Source organism: Bos mutus, chromosome 28, assembly GCF_027580195.1.
Source record: "Bos mutus isolate GX-2022 chromosome 28, NWIPB_WYAK_1.1, whole genome shotgun sequence".
In the NCBI taxonomy this organism is placed as follows: Eukaryota; Metazoa; Chordata; class Mammalia; order Artiodactyla; family Bovidae; genus Bos; species Bos mutus.
In genome coordinates, this window is record NC_091644.1 from 18,255,289 (window position 1) to 18,271,458 (window position 16,170).

The 16,170-nt window shown below is 51.3% G+C and overlaps 1 protein-coding gene across 2 annotated transcripts in view; it reads right to left on the reverse strand.

Moving 5' to 3' along the window:
• The window catches only part of UNC5B (unc-5 netrin receptor B), an 88,321-nt gene that overhangs the window by 15,197 nt on the left and 56,954 nt on the right, over positions 1-16,170 (reverse strand). For both annotated transcript variants that reach the window (XM_005909929.3, XM_005909928.2), the window contains exon 2: positions 5,747-5,971. In XM_005909929.3, coding sequence (XP_005909991.1) covers positions 5,747-5,971 — 225 coding nt within the window. The remainder of the gene's footprint in view (positions 1-5,746; positions 5,972-16,170) is intronic.

The following is a 16,170-nucleotide window of genomic DNA, read 5'->3' on the forward strand; positions in this document are numbered from 1 at the left end:
GTCCATCTGAAGCTCCTCCCAAAGCCTGTGAAAGAACTGAGACTGCCTCCTCCAGGAAGCCCTCCCTGACTGCCCTGTCTCTCCTCCTTGACATCTGGTATCTCAGTTCATCCTCTCCTGGTTGCACGTGGGTTCTGATAAGCCCCTCGAGGGCAGGAATGTTGAGTGTACACCTTGTGGTACCATGGCATGCTGGTTAGGTGGAGGACTGGACAGGTTCTTGACAGGTTTGAATCCTAGCCCCACCCTCACTCCCCATCTGTGTGACCTTAGCTAAGTTATGGATACTTAGCCTCTCCAAACCTTGGTTCCCTCATCAGAGTAAAACACTCAAGGTAAATTCTAAATGAGTCATGGCAATTACAGCACCCAGACCAGGCTGGACACACATCTACTCTGGCAGCTCATATGGATCTCATTCAATTCTAGGGAGAAATTGAAACGCAGAGATGGTAGGTGGCAGGCCCAAAGTCCCACAGCAAGTTGCCAGCAAAGCTGAGATCAGCTACTAGGCATCTTGCCCCAGTTAGAGCTCTGCCTGGTAATAAATGATACCTCTCTGGACCTCTCCCAGTGAAATCATTGCCTTAACTCTCCTGCATCCTAAGCGAGGGGGGCCCTTACACTGGGAGTTGAGGCAGTAAGGAATCCCCTCCTGATGGCAGGGGATCTAAGTTGGGGGTGGGGGCTGGGAGTTTGCTAGCAGGGAGCACCAGGAGGGAAGAGGCTTCTTGCAGAAGGTTTTGTGGGGGGTTGGGGGGGTACGGTGCCTGGCCCACAAGCAGCAGGGGCTGCCTGGAGTGCTTGCTCCCGAGAGATGCTGCACGGTCTGGGGTAGGAGAGTGGGCTCTGCCCTTTACTTGCCAGGCTGTGGGCCTGGAGGAATGGCCTCTCTCAAGGGGGCCATCCATCCAGAAGGTTTCAGGAGCACCACCTTGGCAGTGGTCACCAGCAGGCAGACAGGAGGCTAGGGGCCTTCAGTCTTTCCGGACTTGGGCCCAGATGAGGTGTCCCCCAGCACGACAGACAGTGCCTGACCAGGACACCCAGGGTTGGGCTGCCTGCCTCAATCTGGAGTGAGCTAACGGGTGGGCTTGCCCTGCCTCTGTCGGCCCCCTCTGTCATCCTCTGTGTTTCCAGGGCTTCAGAGAGGGCCAGGGAGGGCCAGGGGTGGGAGCAGGAGGAACCAGCCGCAGTGCTGCCAAGGGTGTGGCCTGCTGGACCATTGTCCATTCTTTGTAGCTAACGGGGACAACGGTGCCTTGATTTCTAGGATGGGCAGGGCTTGTGTGCCTGGCAGCCGGGGACTAAGAGCCACCCTGTTACCAGCAGTCACAGGGTCTGAGAGGGGCCCCAGCAGGATACGCTGTCTCCTTGCTCTTCAGGGCCAGAGGGGGTCGGGGGACAGAGGAGTAATAACAAGTTTCCAGAGGAAAGAGGCCAACAAAAACCCAGAAGGAAGATGGAGGGAATGGGCATTTATTAAGCACCCGCCGAGCCCCGGCAGCGTGCTCAATGCTGTGCAGGCACCACCTTGCTCCAGCCTCACTAGGACCTTCTGTTAATATCCCAGTTTATCAGGAGAGGAACTGAGGCACAGAGAGGTTGAATGACTTCCTCACGGTCACACAGCCAGAGCATGGAGGCAGCTGGGACACAGGTTATTTTTGCTTTTTAAAAATTCTTCTTTTAACTTTAAGATTTTGGGTGAGAATGGGATTCCAAATCTAACTTTTTAAATTCTTGAGATTCTTTAAAAAATTTTGGTAAAATATACATAACCTACAACTTACCATTTTAACCAATTTTTAGGATATAGTGTTGAGTGGCATGAAGTACATTCTGGGGTATGATTTTAAGCCTGAATGGTTCTGAAATGTCAGCTTTTCATAGAAAAATAGAAGTTGAAAAAGGAGAGAGAATGACAGAGAGTATGTCAGGGGAGAGACACAAGAATGAAAAAAGAGAGAGACACAAAAAAAGAGAGAGAGATAAAGAAAAAAGACAATGTGTAAAATATAGAACTAACGAGAATCTGTAGTACAGCTCAGGGAGCTCTACTCAGTGCTCTGTGGTGACCTAAATGGGAAGGAAATCCAAAAAAGAGGGGATATATGTATACATATAACTGATTCACTTTGCTATACAGTAGAAACTAACACATTATAAAGCAATTATACTCCAATAAAAGTTAATTAAAGAAGAAAAGGCAGACACAAAAGGAGACAGGGATGAGAAGGGAGAGGCAGAAGAGACAGAAGGAAGGAGGGAAGGGATGAATAAGGAGGAGAAAGAAAAGGTCAGGGAAGAGAGGTTAAAAATGAAATCAAAGACAAGGCAGGATCTGGGGTGAAGGAACCACCTGGAGGCTGGGGTTGGCTGGGATTGCACAAAGCCGGCTGCCCACAGGTGACCAGAGTGGACGGCCCCCCTTGCTGGCCTGAGTCTGGGAAAGGCTTTCCACCCCCAAGGGTCCTGTACTGTAAACAGAGGCTGGACTCGTGAGATGAGAGGAGCCCGGGGCGCTGCCTCCTGCCTGGAGTTGGGGGTTGCCCGGGGAACCGCACACACCTCACTCTTCCTCCTCGTTTCCCACGCTTCTGTCACCCTCCCTTCCTGCAGGACTCGGGTGAGTCCTAGCACCACCTCTATGGTTATTTACTTAGTGTTATTAACCTGTTTTTTTGTTTGTTTGTTTGTTTGTTTATTGAAGGATAATTGCTTTACAGAATTTTGTTCTTTTCTGTTGAACCTCAGCATGAATCAGCCATAGGTATACATATACCCCCTCTTTTTTGAAGCTCCCTCCCATCTCCCGCCCCATCCCACCCCTCTAGGTTGATACACAGCCCCCATTTGAGTTTGCTGAGTCATACAGCAAATTCCCGTGGCCATCTATTTTCCATATGGTAATGCAAGTTTCCATGTTACTCTTTCCATACGTCTCACCCTCTCCTCCCCTCTCCACATGACCATAAGTCTATTCTCTACGTCTGCTTCTCCATTGCTGCCCTGTAAATAAGTTCTTCAGTACCATTTTTCTAGATTCCGTTTATATGCATTAGAATACGATATTTATCTTTCTCTTTCTGACTCACTTCACTCTGTATAACAGATTCTAGGTTCATCCACCTCATCAGAACTGACTCAACTGTGTTCCTTTGTATGACTGAGCAATATTCCACCGTGTGTATGTACCACAACTTCTTTATCCACTTATCTGTTGATGAACATCTAGGTTGCTACCATGTTCTGGCTATTGTAACTAGTGCTTCAGTGAACAATGGGATACATGTGTTTTTTTCAATTTTGGTTTTCTCAGGTACATGCCTAGGAGTGGGATTGCTGGGTCATATGGTGGTTTTATTCCTAGTTTTTTAAGGAGTCTCTATACCGTCTTCCATAGTGGCTGTATCGATTTACATTCCCACCAACAGTGCAGGAGCGTTCCCTTTTCTCCAGCATGTATTGTTTGTAGACTTTTTGATCATGGCCATTCTGACCAGTGTGAGGTGTTATCTCATTGTGGTTTTGATTTGCATTTCTCTAATAATGAGGGATGTTGAGCATCTTTTCATGTGTTTGTTAGCCATCTGTATGTCTTCTTTGGAGAAATGTCTGTTTAGGTCTTTTTCCCACTTTTTGATTGGGTTGTTTTGAATGGGCAATATACAATTGCCCCATTGTATATTCTTGCCTCCTTTGTCGAAAATAAGGTACCCATAGGTGCATGGGTTCATTTCTGGGCTTTCTATCTTGTTCCATTGGTCTCTATTTCTGTTTTTGTGCCAGGACCATACTGTCTTGATGACTGTAGTTTTGCCTATTTCCTCATTGAGTTGTACGAGCTGCTTGTATATTTTGGAAATTAATCCTTTGTCAGTAGCTTCATTTGCTCTTATTTTCTCCCATTCGGAGGGTTGTCTTTTCACCTTGCTTACAGTTTCCTTTGCTGTGCAAAAGCTTTTAATCAGGTCCCACTTGTTTACTTTTGTTTTTATTTCCCTTACCCTAGGAGGTGGGTCATAGAGGATCTTGCTTTATGTCATCGAGTGTTCTGTCTATGTTTTCCTCTAAGAGTTTTATAGTTTCTGGTCTTCCATTTAGGTCTTTAGTCCATTTTGAGTTTATCTTTGTGTGTGGTGTTTGGAAGTGTTCTAACTTCATTCTTTTACATGTAGCTGTCCAGTTTTCCCAGCTCCATTTATTGAAGAGGCTGTCTTTGTCCCATTGTATATTCTTGCCTCCTTTGTCGAAAATAAGGTTCCCATAGGAGCGTGGGTTCATTTCTGGGCCTTCTATCTTGTTCCATTGGTCTCTATTCCTGTTTTTTGCCAGTACCACGCTGTCCTGATGACTGTAGTTTGCCTATTTCCTCTTCATTTATTTGGATTCTCTGTTTCTAGTTTGTTCCTTCACTTGTGTGGTATTTCTCTGCCTTTTCATTATTTTTTTAACTTATTGTGTTTGAGGTCTCCTTTTCCCAGGCTTCAAGGTTGAATTCTTTCTTCCTTTTGGTTTCTGCCCTCCTAAGGTTGGTCCGGTGGTTTGTGTGAGCTTAGGGTGAGATTTGTGCTGAGTGTTTGTTTGTTTTTCCTCTGATGGGCAGGGCTGAGTGAGGTGGTGATCCTGTCTGCTGATGATTGGGTTTGTATTTTTGTTTTGTTTGTGGTTTAGCACCCTGGCATCCTGCACAGGGAGCTACTGGTGGTTGGGTGATGCCTGGTCTTGTATTCAAGTGGTTTCCACTGTGTGAGTTCTCATTATCTGATACTCCCTAGGGTTAGTTCTCCGGAGAAGGCAATGGCACCCCACTCCAGTACTCTCGCCTGGAGAATCCCATGGACGGAGGAGCCTGGTGGGCTGCAGTCCATGGGGTCGCTAAGAGTCGGGCACGACTGAGCGACTTCACTTTCACTTTTCACATTTCATGCATTGGAGAAGGAAATGGCAACCCACTCCAATGTTCTTGCCTGGAGAATCCCAGGGACGGGGGAGCCTGGTGGGCTGCCGTCTATGGGGTCGCACAGAGTCGGACACGACTGAAGCGATTTAGCAGTAGCAGTAGTAGGGTTAGTTCTCTGGCAGTCTAGGGTCTTGGAGTCAGTGCTCCCTCTCTAAAGGCTCAGGGCTTCATCTCCTTAATTTTCCCTTCTCCTCCTCTTTCACTTCCTGCTACCCTTTTACCTAAGGACACCTGCAGCACTGCACTTGCCAGGCCTCTCTGCGCCTAACCTTTTTTTTTAAAAAAAAAACCCTAAACCAATTAATTTCTATGAATGAAGTACTGCATCATTATCATGAAAAGAAAACACTATCACTTCTCACAGACCCAGAGGACCTGGTCGAGAATTTTGGTTGGGGCTGGGGGCAAGGCTGTGAGATAGGACCAGCTCCTCTCTCTCAACAGGGGGCAGAGCAGGTGCCGGGGAGAGGGGGGAAGAACCTGTGCTGGACTGGACCTGCCCTCTGATGCAAGCAGAGGATGGAAAGAAACTGGGAAAGGGAACAAGCACGCAGAAAGCGATGTGGTGCTGTTTCACCCGGTCACCCAAAGTCAGACGGGGCAAGAGGCCAAGTCTTGGGAAGACACTGATCCAGGGTGAACCCGAGGGGAAACTGAGGCCCTGGGGGGACCATGGCTGTGTGAGGGCTCACACAGAGCCAGTGTGGAGCCAGGCCCAGAACCCTCTGGGCTCGGAGTGACCTGGGGGTGCCGGTGGGGGTGGGGGTGGCGTGGGCTCACCGGTGGCCTCGTCCAGGCCCTCTTGGGTGACGTGGTCACTCTGGCTGACCCACTCGCCGTTGCACTTGAAGTAGATCTGTGTGGCAGGGAAGGCACGGCAGCCCAGCTCCACGGGCTTGTTCTTCACGATGTAGGCGTCCTGTGGCTCCTGCAAGAAGTGGGGCAGCGTCTCTGCTGGAGCCGATGGGAAGGAGTCGGGGAGCTCTTCCCTGCCCGAGTCAGTGCCTGTGGAGAATGGAGGGCTCTGTGAGGCCACGGGTGGGAGGTCCCAGGTCCCTTCCATCCCCTGGGGGCTGTGACAAAGAGAGGAGGTCGGGGGAGGCAGAGGGGTGGGCAGCTGGAGGAGACCTGCCAGGACACTTGCTGTGACCTAGGCAAGGCCTGGCACTTCTGGGGCCTCAGTTTCCCCACTGTGCCCTGCTTTTAGGATTTTGTATTTTGGAGCCAGTCCCAGCTCTATGATGCTATGCGAGTCTACTTCTTTACAGATGGAGGAGGCAGGGGAGCCCAGGGAGGTGAGGCAATCCAGCAGGGCAAGGACACTCCTCTCCAGTCCTCTCCAGGATCCCCTGCACTGGCCTTCCAGGGCCTCCCTCCAGTTTCCCGTGGTGATGCCACAGCATGTGAAGAGCTGGAAATGGGCCTGAGGCTGGAGCACAAACTCGGCCAGCTCTGCCCTGAAGCCACAGTTGCCCTTTGCAGCCCCAGCCTGGCAGGCTGATGGACATGGGAAGATGAGCCAGGTCCCACAGAGGTGAGGTGAGGTGGCAACGCCAGGCTGGGCTCCCCAAAGCTCGCTCCCAGAGGGCCTCCTCTTCCCGGAAGTCCAAGGCAGGCAGCAACGTGGAAGGGCAGACCACGTTCGCTGCAGCCTCCCCCCCCAGCCCCTCCCCTCCCCTGGTCTGTGGCTCTGATCCACCCACTTCAGCCAAATCCACACCCTTGGCCTATGGATGAGGACACGGGGAGGCTGGGAAGTCAGTGAGGCTGTGTTGGCAGCCATCTCCTCCCCCAAAGGGGCCAAATGGAAACCCGGGCCCTGCCCGCGTCCCTGGAAAGAACAGCACCTCAGGAGGTGAGACAAACAGGAAGAGAGAGGGGCCTGGCCACCACCAGCGTGGGGAGGGAGGGAGGGAAACCAGGCCGGGCCAGGCTACTGGTTTACAATCCACTTAGGAAAATTGACTTTCCAGTGCCAAGCGCCAAACAATCAGTTGGCTGGGGACAAGCGGTGGTGGGGCTTGTCCTCCTCTGCTAACTGCTCCCGAGGAAACAGCAAATTAAGCTGCAAGGGTGTGTGTCTGCCTAGCCCCTTGCCAGCCTTCCGCACGCTTGTCCCTGTCCCAGCGCTCCAGTCCCTCAAGTGCAGCTGGGGTCCCAGGAGGCCAAGGGTGGGACACACTCTAGGGAGTCCCCCTATGGGTAGAGGTGCCAAAGGGACACCTAGTTCTTCAAGAGCAGAATGAACAACATATGTCCGCCATGTCATCTCCTGGGGGACCATGAGCTCCTGCTAAGATGTGGGCTCTGAGAAAACGCACAGGTTGTCACTGGCTCTCAGCTCTGGGCCCTGGGCAGGGTGTGTGTGCATGGCCTGGGGGAGCGAAGGGGAAGCCAGCAAGGAGGAGGAGGACTCCAGCTCCATCTGGCATGTTCTGTGTGACCCAAGGAGAGACTGTATTACTCTGTCTCTGAAGTGAATGGACAAATGGACACACTTCCTCTCTCTGGGCTCTTTTGAGGATCACGGGAGATAAATGAGCATGAGAGCCTAGGAGAGGTCTAGCACCATACAAGTTGCTGCATCAAAATAGCAACGAACGCTTCTCTGGAATTAGCTGCTATGTTTTCAGTTACACAGTTAACTTACTGAATTCTTGCAACAACTTTGTAAGGTATGATATATTGGTCCCCAGTTTACTGATGGGGGAAGCTGAGGTTCAGAGCACTTAAGCAACCTGCCCAAGGTCACACAGTTAGTGAGAGGCAGAGCCAAGGTCTGAACCCAGGAAATCAGACTTCAATGTTTGGGATGCTGCCTATCCCAAACAGGGATAGGCAAAACAGGACTCCACACTGCCTATCCCTGGAGTAGCTTCATAACACTGTAAGTGTCCCCACACCTGAGAATCCTAATAGACCCTGACACTGGCCAGGTCTCTACAATTATGGGACTCTCTCACAAAAAGACTGGGCTTCTCCAGTGGCTCAGCGGTAAAGAATCCACCTGCAATGCAGGAGACACAGGTTTGATGTTCGGGTCAGGAAGATCCCCTGGAGGAAGGCATGGCAACCCACTCCAGTATTCTCGCCTGGAGAAATCCATGGACAGAGGAGCCTCGTGGGCTACCGTCCATAACGTTGCACAGAGTCGGATGCAACTGGGCATGCACACATGCACACCAAAGGGCTAGTAAGGCTAGGACTTGTTTTTCTTGTTTCAAAGCTGGGAAATTGAAGTCCATCCAAACTAATGCATGGTCACTTGGTTAGTGGGCATCTAAGCTGTGGATTCTGAAGGCCAGGCCAGGACTCCCCCACACCTGCTTCCCTCTGCCAGACAGGGAGACACCTTCTTTGTAGGTAAACTGGCAGTCTAGGGTCTAGGAGTGTGAACATCTGATGGTGAGATGACACAGTGCCCAGGGAGCTGGACACTGTGGCCCTCCCGCCAGGCCAGGCAGTTTTAGGGAGAGCAGGGTGGAGCCAAGAGGACTCCACACCCACCTCAGGCCACAGCATTCTGCATCAGTCTTGGGACTGAGGAGTGTAGGACAGGGCTCAGGCTTCAGACCCAGACACCCCTTGGTCTCAACCAGTCCTTACTGGCCTCAGGCACCTCATCTGTGAAATGGGGGGAATGGGCCTCCCTCTGGGGATGGTGGCCACAAGGGCAGCTCATGGGTGCAGTTACAGACTTGCCCTACCTTCTAACCAGGCAGCCCCCAGCCTCCAGGTGACAGAGCCCTGACTCTAGGTGGCACTATGGGGTGCATTTATGACTTTGTTTTATAACCCTAATGCAGCTCATTTATAAAGCAGGTGCAGACTCGACTGAGGAAGTAAACATAAGCGATCCATTAGGGCAGCAGGCCTGAGTCTGGTGGCCCTGGGCCCCCGCCCTGCCTGCCCCACCCCTCCTGTCAACCCTGGCTCCAAGACTCCGCTCTAGTCCCTGCAGGAGGATGCCTGGGTTTTCTCGTTACTGCCTCCCTGTCATTCAGGGCAGTGCCAGCGACGTAGCCGCTGCCCACTTGTCAAGGTCCCTAGCCCCCAGGCGTCCTGCAGGAGACAAAGAAGAACCAAGGGCAACCTGAGATTCCTATCCCCAGGGCCCCATCAGCAGACTAGGTGCTGGCCGGCACACAGCAGGTGCTCAGTGAACACAAATGAAAGGGGTGTGTGTGGGGGGGTGCTGCCAGCCCCGGGTAGTGGCTGAGTTGGGCCCCAGTCCCGACCAGTGGACACATCACCTCCTCCTTGGCCCTGGCTTGGGCCAAGGGCTTGTTGGCCCTTAGTGGCTGAGGAAGGCTCCTTAGGGGTCCTCGGGAGGGCCACCTGAGCCTGCCCTCTCCAGCTTAGAGGGAAAAGAAGAATAAAGTCTTGGAGCTCCTGGGTGCTTCCTCTACCAGAGGCTTTTAGAAGGTATTTTCAATTAACTTACCGAGCCCCTCAACAATCCTAGACAGAACTTCCCAAACTTTTTTGGGAAGTTCTGTGTTTTGATCATTTTTCAGTGTTTTGGTCATTTTTACCCAGTAATTTTATCCCAAAGCCAAAAGAAATTCCTAATGGTTCTGTTTATTAAGTAGTTAAATCCAACCAGCTTACGTTTCTGTGTGAGGGTGTGATCTCCTAATAACTCAGTAGCATTGGCAGGCAGATTCTTTACCACTAATGCCACCTGGGAAGCCTATTAGAAAAAATAATACTCATAAATTAAAAGCAACAATAATATTAGTATTCCATTTCTAAATGGCCACACTGACTTATAATGAGGATGTATGTGTGCCTGTTGGACGTGGCACAATACCTCAAATCTTAGAATCACAGCGGACACTGCTACCCTCATAATTTGCCTTGGGGTACTCCCAAATGCCAAAATTCCCAGCTTTGCAAAGGCATGGTGCCATGGAAAGGAAAGAAGTGTGATGTGGTGCTAAAATTGTAAGCTATCTTGAGCTAGTAGTCATTGCAGTACCTGGCAGCTGTCCAGCATCGCTGTGTTTCTTTGAAGATTAAAAATAGCCCACAGTACCCCTGTGAATTTGCTGTACCATCCTAAGGTGCCTAAGCACACGATTTGAGAACCACATCCCTATGGTAATTACATCTCTATCAGATAGGTACTATTATTATCCCCATACTACAGATGAGGAAACTGAGACCAAGAGAGTTTATAAGTAACTGGCACAGGGCTGTAAAACTATATAGCTGAGTTGGGAAGCACATTCAGGCAGCTGGATACCTGAATCTGACTTCTATATTGGGAACTGGCATTTATGTCCACTATTTGGGGGATGTTGCAAATAGTTTTGGAGAAGGCAATGGCACCCCACTCCAATACTCTTGCCTGGAAAATCCCATGGATGGAGGAGCCTGGTAGGCTGCAGTCCATGGGGTCTCGAAGAATTGGACATGACTGAGCGACTTCACTTTCACTTTTCACTTTTATGCATTGGAGAAGGAAATGGCAACCCACTCCAATGTTCTTGCCTGGAGAATCCCAGGGATGGGGAAGCCTGGTGGGCTGCCGCCTGTGGGGTTGCACAGAGTCGGACACGACTGAAGCGACTTAGCAGCAGCAGCAAATAGTTTGCCTAGGTGAGCATTATCTTCCCGTGTTACAGATGAAGACACGGGGCATCAGGGACTTGCCTGAGTCACCTGGTCAGTGGGAGGAAGCCACTGCTGCAGGCTCAGAGCCGTGGCCTTTGGTCACCATCTCCCTGGCTTCACTACCTCTCTCCCCACTGCCCCATCTTCACAGGGGAGAATAAAACACCTTTAAGAGGAGGCCCCTGAGGAGGAGGCTTTGCCACTGCCAGGCCAGATCTGAATTTCCTCCTGGTGGGAAAACGACTCACATAAAGTGTAGTTTTCCGATAGCAGAACGCATTTGAACCTACAGTTGCAGAAGTGCAACCTGCCTGTACAGCTGCATCCACAAATGGCCCAGCCGATCCAAAACGAAGGTATGCAAGAGGAAGCATCCTTACACAGATGTAACCAGAGACAGCCAGACACAGGACAAGAAAAACCACTGAAGTCAGGAGCCCCGGGTTTGCAGCCCAGCTGGGGACTGGCACTGCCACGTGGCCTTCCTCTCAGGCCTCAGGAGCCCCGTCTGTAAAATCAGGAAGTTGGTTGAGTCCACTTCCTGAGTTGCACTCTGGTTCCCACATTTTGATATTTGAAGATGGCCTGATGGGGAATCTGTTAATGGAGGACACGGCCCTGTTGAGTAAAGTTTTTCTCATGAAGCAAATTTGCTTAAAGTGGGGTCAACTTTCTTGCCGTTGTTATTCCGGCTCAAAGACCCAGCACCTACTGGGGCCCTAAGGCACAATGTTGTGGGGAGGCCAGGGAGGGAGGAGGAGGAACTATTTGTTGGTGGTGGGTACCGTTCAAACCCCCACTTCTCATTTACCTGTTCCTGCCTACATGGGATCTCCTGTCAGTTAGTCTCACTTGGATGTACTGATTCACAGGGATAGAGGTTACTCCAAGGGCTGTCTTGTACAACACCCACCCCACCCCCATCAATTCTGTATCCAACCTTGACTCACATACCTCCAGGGACAGAGACCTCACCACTGCCTTTCTTAGCCAGGTTCTCCTTTAGACAGATCTAACAGAAAAGTCTTCCTTACTTTCACCTGAAATTTGCTGGTGGAGGTTCCAGCCATCGCTATAATTTCAACCTCTGAGGTCATGCAAAACAGTGCACTTCCTCTTCCCCATGATGGCATCCCAGCCTCTGCCTACTTGCCCTAGCCTTCTTGTCTTTCTCTCAAATATTCACAAGGCACCATTCTGCATGCCCTCGTTACCAATCTGGCTTCCTCGTGGGCAAGTTCCATTTTGCTCACAATCTGCTTAAAACATAGGAAGAGGAGGTGACGAGGATGGGGGTCTGGTGGCACCTTGCTCTGGGCAGCTCGAAAGTTCCTTGGTAGAGGTGGATGGCTGCTTCTAGGAAGCAGGGAGCACGTCACACTGTTCTTGGTGTCCCCCATGATGTTCAGGACAGGGTACCTATGCCCTGGGAGGGGAGTGGAGCTTGCAGGACACAGGAGTCTAAGCTTGGTCTCTGCCTGCCAGCAGGATCCATGCCAGGCTGCATGCTCCTTCCCAGGGCTGGGCTTGGGCAGTGCCCAGTGTGGAGACACACCTGGCAAGTGGGAGGTTTGATGGGGTGGAAGTCAAGGCCCTGGGCTTATTTAAGAGGTATCAGAATCTAAGCCATTAGAATAAACAGAGTCTGGGGGCCTTAAAGATGAAAGAAGGTACTTTAGGACAAAGGTAAATTAAAGACCCTGATGCCGGAAAAGATCGAGGGCAGGAGGAGGAGAAGGTGACAGAGGATGAGATGGTTGGATGGCATCCAACCAATGGACCAACTCAATGGACATGAGTTTGCGCAAACTCCAGGAGATAGTGAAGGACAGGGAGGCCTGGCGTGCTGCAGTCCATGGGGTCGCAAAGTGTCAGACATGACTTAGTGACTCAACAATAACAAAGAAACCATATTTACCAGAGCTACACCTGGGAGGAAGGGGGAAGGGACTAAAACTACAGTGTTCAGACATCCCTGGAGGGGAGACTGCCACCAGTTGCTAGGGGAGACCAGAGGGGTTGCGCTTCCCTTATGGTGACCCTGAGCAGGGGGTCCAGCTTGGATGGGCACACGGTGGAATGGCTTGGCCTGACAGCCAGAAAACCAGCTCACTCACCCTGCCACTGAGACCTTGGGAAGGCCTCAGTTTCTCCATCTATGAGAAAGGGACTAACAAGTACTGCCCTGTCAGTTCTGAGGTGTGGTGGTGAAGGTCAGCTGAGCATACAGATGCAAATGTGCTGTAGCAACTGGGAAGAGCTCATGCCAGCCACATGGAGAAGTGCCAGGCAGGAAGGATTTTCCAGCTGAGCCCTGTACGGGGAGTCCTGAAACCTGTTCTACCAGCTCAGAGAAGGGAAGTGACCAATGCCACATCACACAGCAAATTAACAGCCAAGCTGGACCAGAGCCCCATTTCTGATTCAGGGCTGAGGGAGATAGCACAGCATGGCATGGCTATGGGTAAAAGTTTGGGTTCCGTATGTCCCATGCCTGGGATGGAAACTCACTATGTCCGTCTTAGCCAGGTCCATCCCTGCCCAATAGAACTGAGACCTCAGAGGCTGCAATGATTTAGTATAGGGGGCCCTGATGCCTCCGCCCCCTGGTTTCTGTCCCCATTTGGGTGACAAGGTCTGGCCTGGGTCCCTCAGGCTCAACTGCAGGGGACAGGCATCTGTAGCTGAGCAGGGCTGGCTGGTGCGGGATGGTGCCCACAATGGGGGGCAGGACTGGGAATGGAGAATGGGGGGCAGGCGGGAGGTGAAGGAGAAAGAAACACTCCATGCTGGGCACATTTATCATCAGCAATCACAGTCTTTCTCTAGCCCCTGGACACCAGCTAATTCTCGCCAGACTTGACCTCCCACTGCATGGAAAATCTCTTCCATTCAGTGCGAGGTGGATGTGCTCAGTGGGGTGTGGGGAGAGTTGTTGGGGGAGAGGAGCCCGCTTATTATTATGTTTTAAAACACACAAACCCCATATGCAAGGACCCCTCCCTGGACACAAAGCCCTTTCTCCATCTGGCTCTGGCCTCTGGCGGCTGTGGGGTTCAGGCCGGGGCTCCCCTCAGAGGTGGCTACAATGGCTGTTACTGATGACGGATGGGGGCTGATGGGCTTGGGGGGCGCCAAGTTCTTCCTAACAAAGGAGGCCGCTTGCACAGTTCTTTTCCCATACCCTCTGCAGACCTGCCTGTGCCCATGACATCATTTCCTCTGCTGGCTACAGGAAATAGCCTCACCAAGATGGCCAGCTGGGGCAGGAGCCTGCATCCTAAAGGGGTGTCTGGCTGATCCTGAGAAATCTTTCCCCTGGAAGGACTTAGGGCAAGTAAAGAATCTCATGGGAGGCTGGGGACAAGCCCCAGGGCAGGCAGAGTCCTGGCATGAAGCCTAGGGTCACACAGCTTCCAAAACAGAGAGAGGACACTTCAACTCCCCGGTCGCTGGTCTGCCCTAGGCTCTCAGTGGTACCGAGGAAGCTGTACTCCACACCCATGGGCCCAGAACACCTCCTCTCCCCCAGACCCTTCCTTTGGCTCCTGGGCTTCCTGGCCTGGGCCTTGGCCCCTCTGGGGCTAATTTTCAGTTCCCCTTCCAAGTACTGGACTTCCCTGGTGGCTCAGACAGTAAATTGTCTGTCTACAATGCGAGAGACCTGGGTTCGATCCCTGGGTTGGGAAGATGCCCTGGAGAAGGAAATGGCAACCCACTCCAGTACTCTTGCCTGGAAAATCCCATGGACAGAGGAGCTTGGTGCAGGCTACTGTCCATGGGGTCGAGAAGAGTCAAGCATGACTGAGCGACTTCACTTTCACTTCCAAATCCTAGTCACTGTGCCTAGAAGTCTGGGCCTGGAGCAGGGGGCATTCTGCTTCCACTTCCTCTCTTAGACAAGGAACACAAAACCCTCTCATCCATCACCCTCCAGATAATAACCACTTACCCAGTACACAATGGGATAATAAACATCATCAATATAATAATCCTGTGAAGCAGGCATTCCATTTCACAGAGAAAACTGAGGCTCATCACTTCTCATCACTGAGAAGTGAAAAGGCAAGTTCAGGCTCTCAGCTACCAAGAAACAAAGTTCTTCCCATTAAATCACAGGCCTCCTCTGGCTGACAATACCCGCTGAGGGATCCTTGGGCAGCAGCTGAGTCCACGAGCTTGCTGGAAGGGAAGAGGGCCTCAACTTTCTAACTCCAGCACTTGGCCCCCTTTCCTGTCTGGGCCTGACAAGTTTGGGACTTGTATGGGGTCCCCCAACCAGAGATTTAGCCTAGCCTGGGAAGGGCCCGCTGATAGCCTGCTGCCAGCCCCCAGGATGTCACACTCAGACACATATGCAGCACACCAGCAGAACCGCCCACGCCTCGCCCAGGGTCACAAGCCTCAACCATCTCCCCTGGACACCCAGAGAGCCCCAGCCAGGCTGGGACTGTGGCTCCTTTCTCAGGGCTGCTGACATCTACTTTAAGGCAATGGCAGTGACTTTGGCCTGTGAGGAACCTCTTATTTTATTTGGTCATCTCTCCCCCATCCAGAGTTAGATGGAGTGAGTTTGAGTTGCAATACCAGATTCCATCAAACACCTAATAGCTTGGGTCCCACATAGGGAGTCCCCTCCTTCTCTGGGTTGGATATGTATGCACTGCTATATTTTAAATGGGCAACCAACAAGGACCTACTGTATAGCACAGGGAGTTCTGCTCAGTGTTATCCAGCAGCCTGGATGGGAAGGGGGTTTAGGGGAGAATGGATACATGTAAATGTATGGCTAAGTCCCTTCACCGCTCACTTGAAACCATCACATTGTTAATCGGCTATATCCCAACATAAAATAAAGTTTGTTTGTTTGTTTGTTTTTAAAAAGAAAAAGATTTGCTTCAAACTGCATGACAAGCCTCCTACAGTCTCCAAGCCCACATCTTCCAGCCCAGATCCTGCCTCACTGTGTTCCCCTTTTTCCCCTCTTGCTCCCTCAAATCCACTCTCCTCACAACAGCTAGGGCAATCTTACAAAGTGCAAATAGATCACTCCCCAGCTCACACCCTCCAATGGCTTCCATTTGCACCTGGAATGAAGTCTGAACCCCTACCAAACCCCCAGACTTCAAAGGTTCCAGGCCACCCAAGGGTGCTTCCTGCCATTGAACGTGCTTGGTTTACTATCATGTAAGGACCTCCACTGCTCTCTCCTTCTGAAAACACCCCTCCTCTCCTGTCTCCCGATATTCCTATGGCTGCCTCCTGTCACGGACATCTCAGTTCAAGTGCTACCTGCCACCTCCCCAGTGAGGCCTTCCCTGATCACCCAATGGAAATTCATTCACTCTCCCTGATGCTATCTCCACACCGTCCTGTTTGTTTTTCTTGACAGTATTCATCTCTCTCTGGAATTACCTTCTCTGTGTATTTGATTGATTGATGTCTGTCTGGACAGGTCTACTCTCTGAAAGGCAAGCTTCTTGAGAGCCTGGAAATCCTGTTTGCTTGTTTAGCTGGGTTCACTGAGGATACAAGATTTTCTCCAGCTACGCTGCCCAGCCTCTCCAGAGATACCTAAGGTGGAA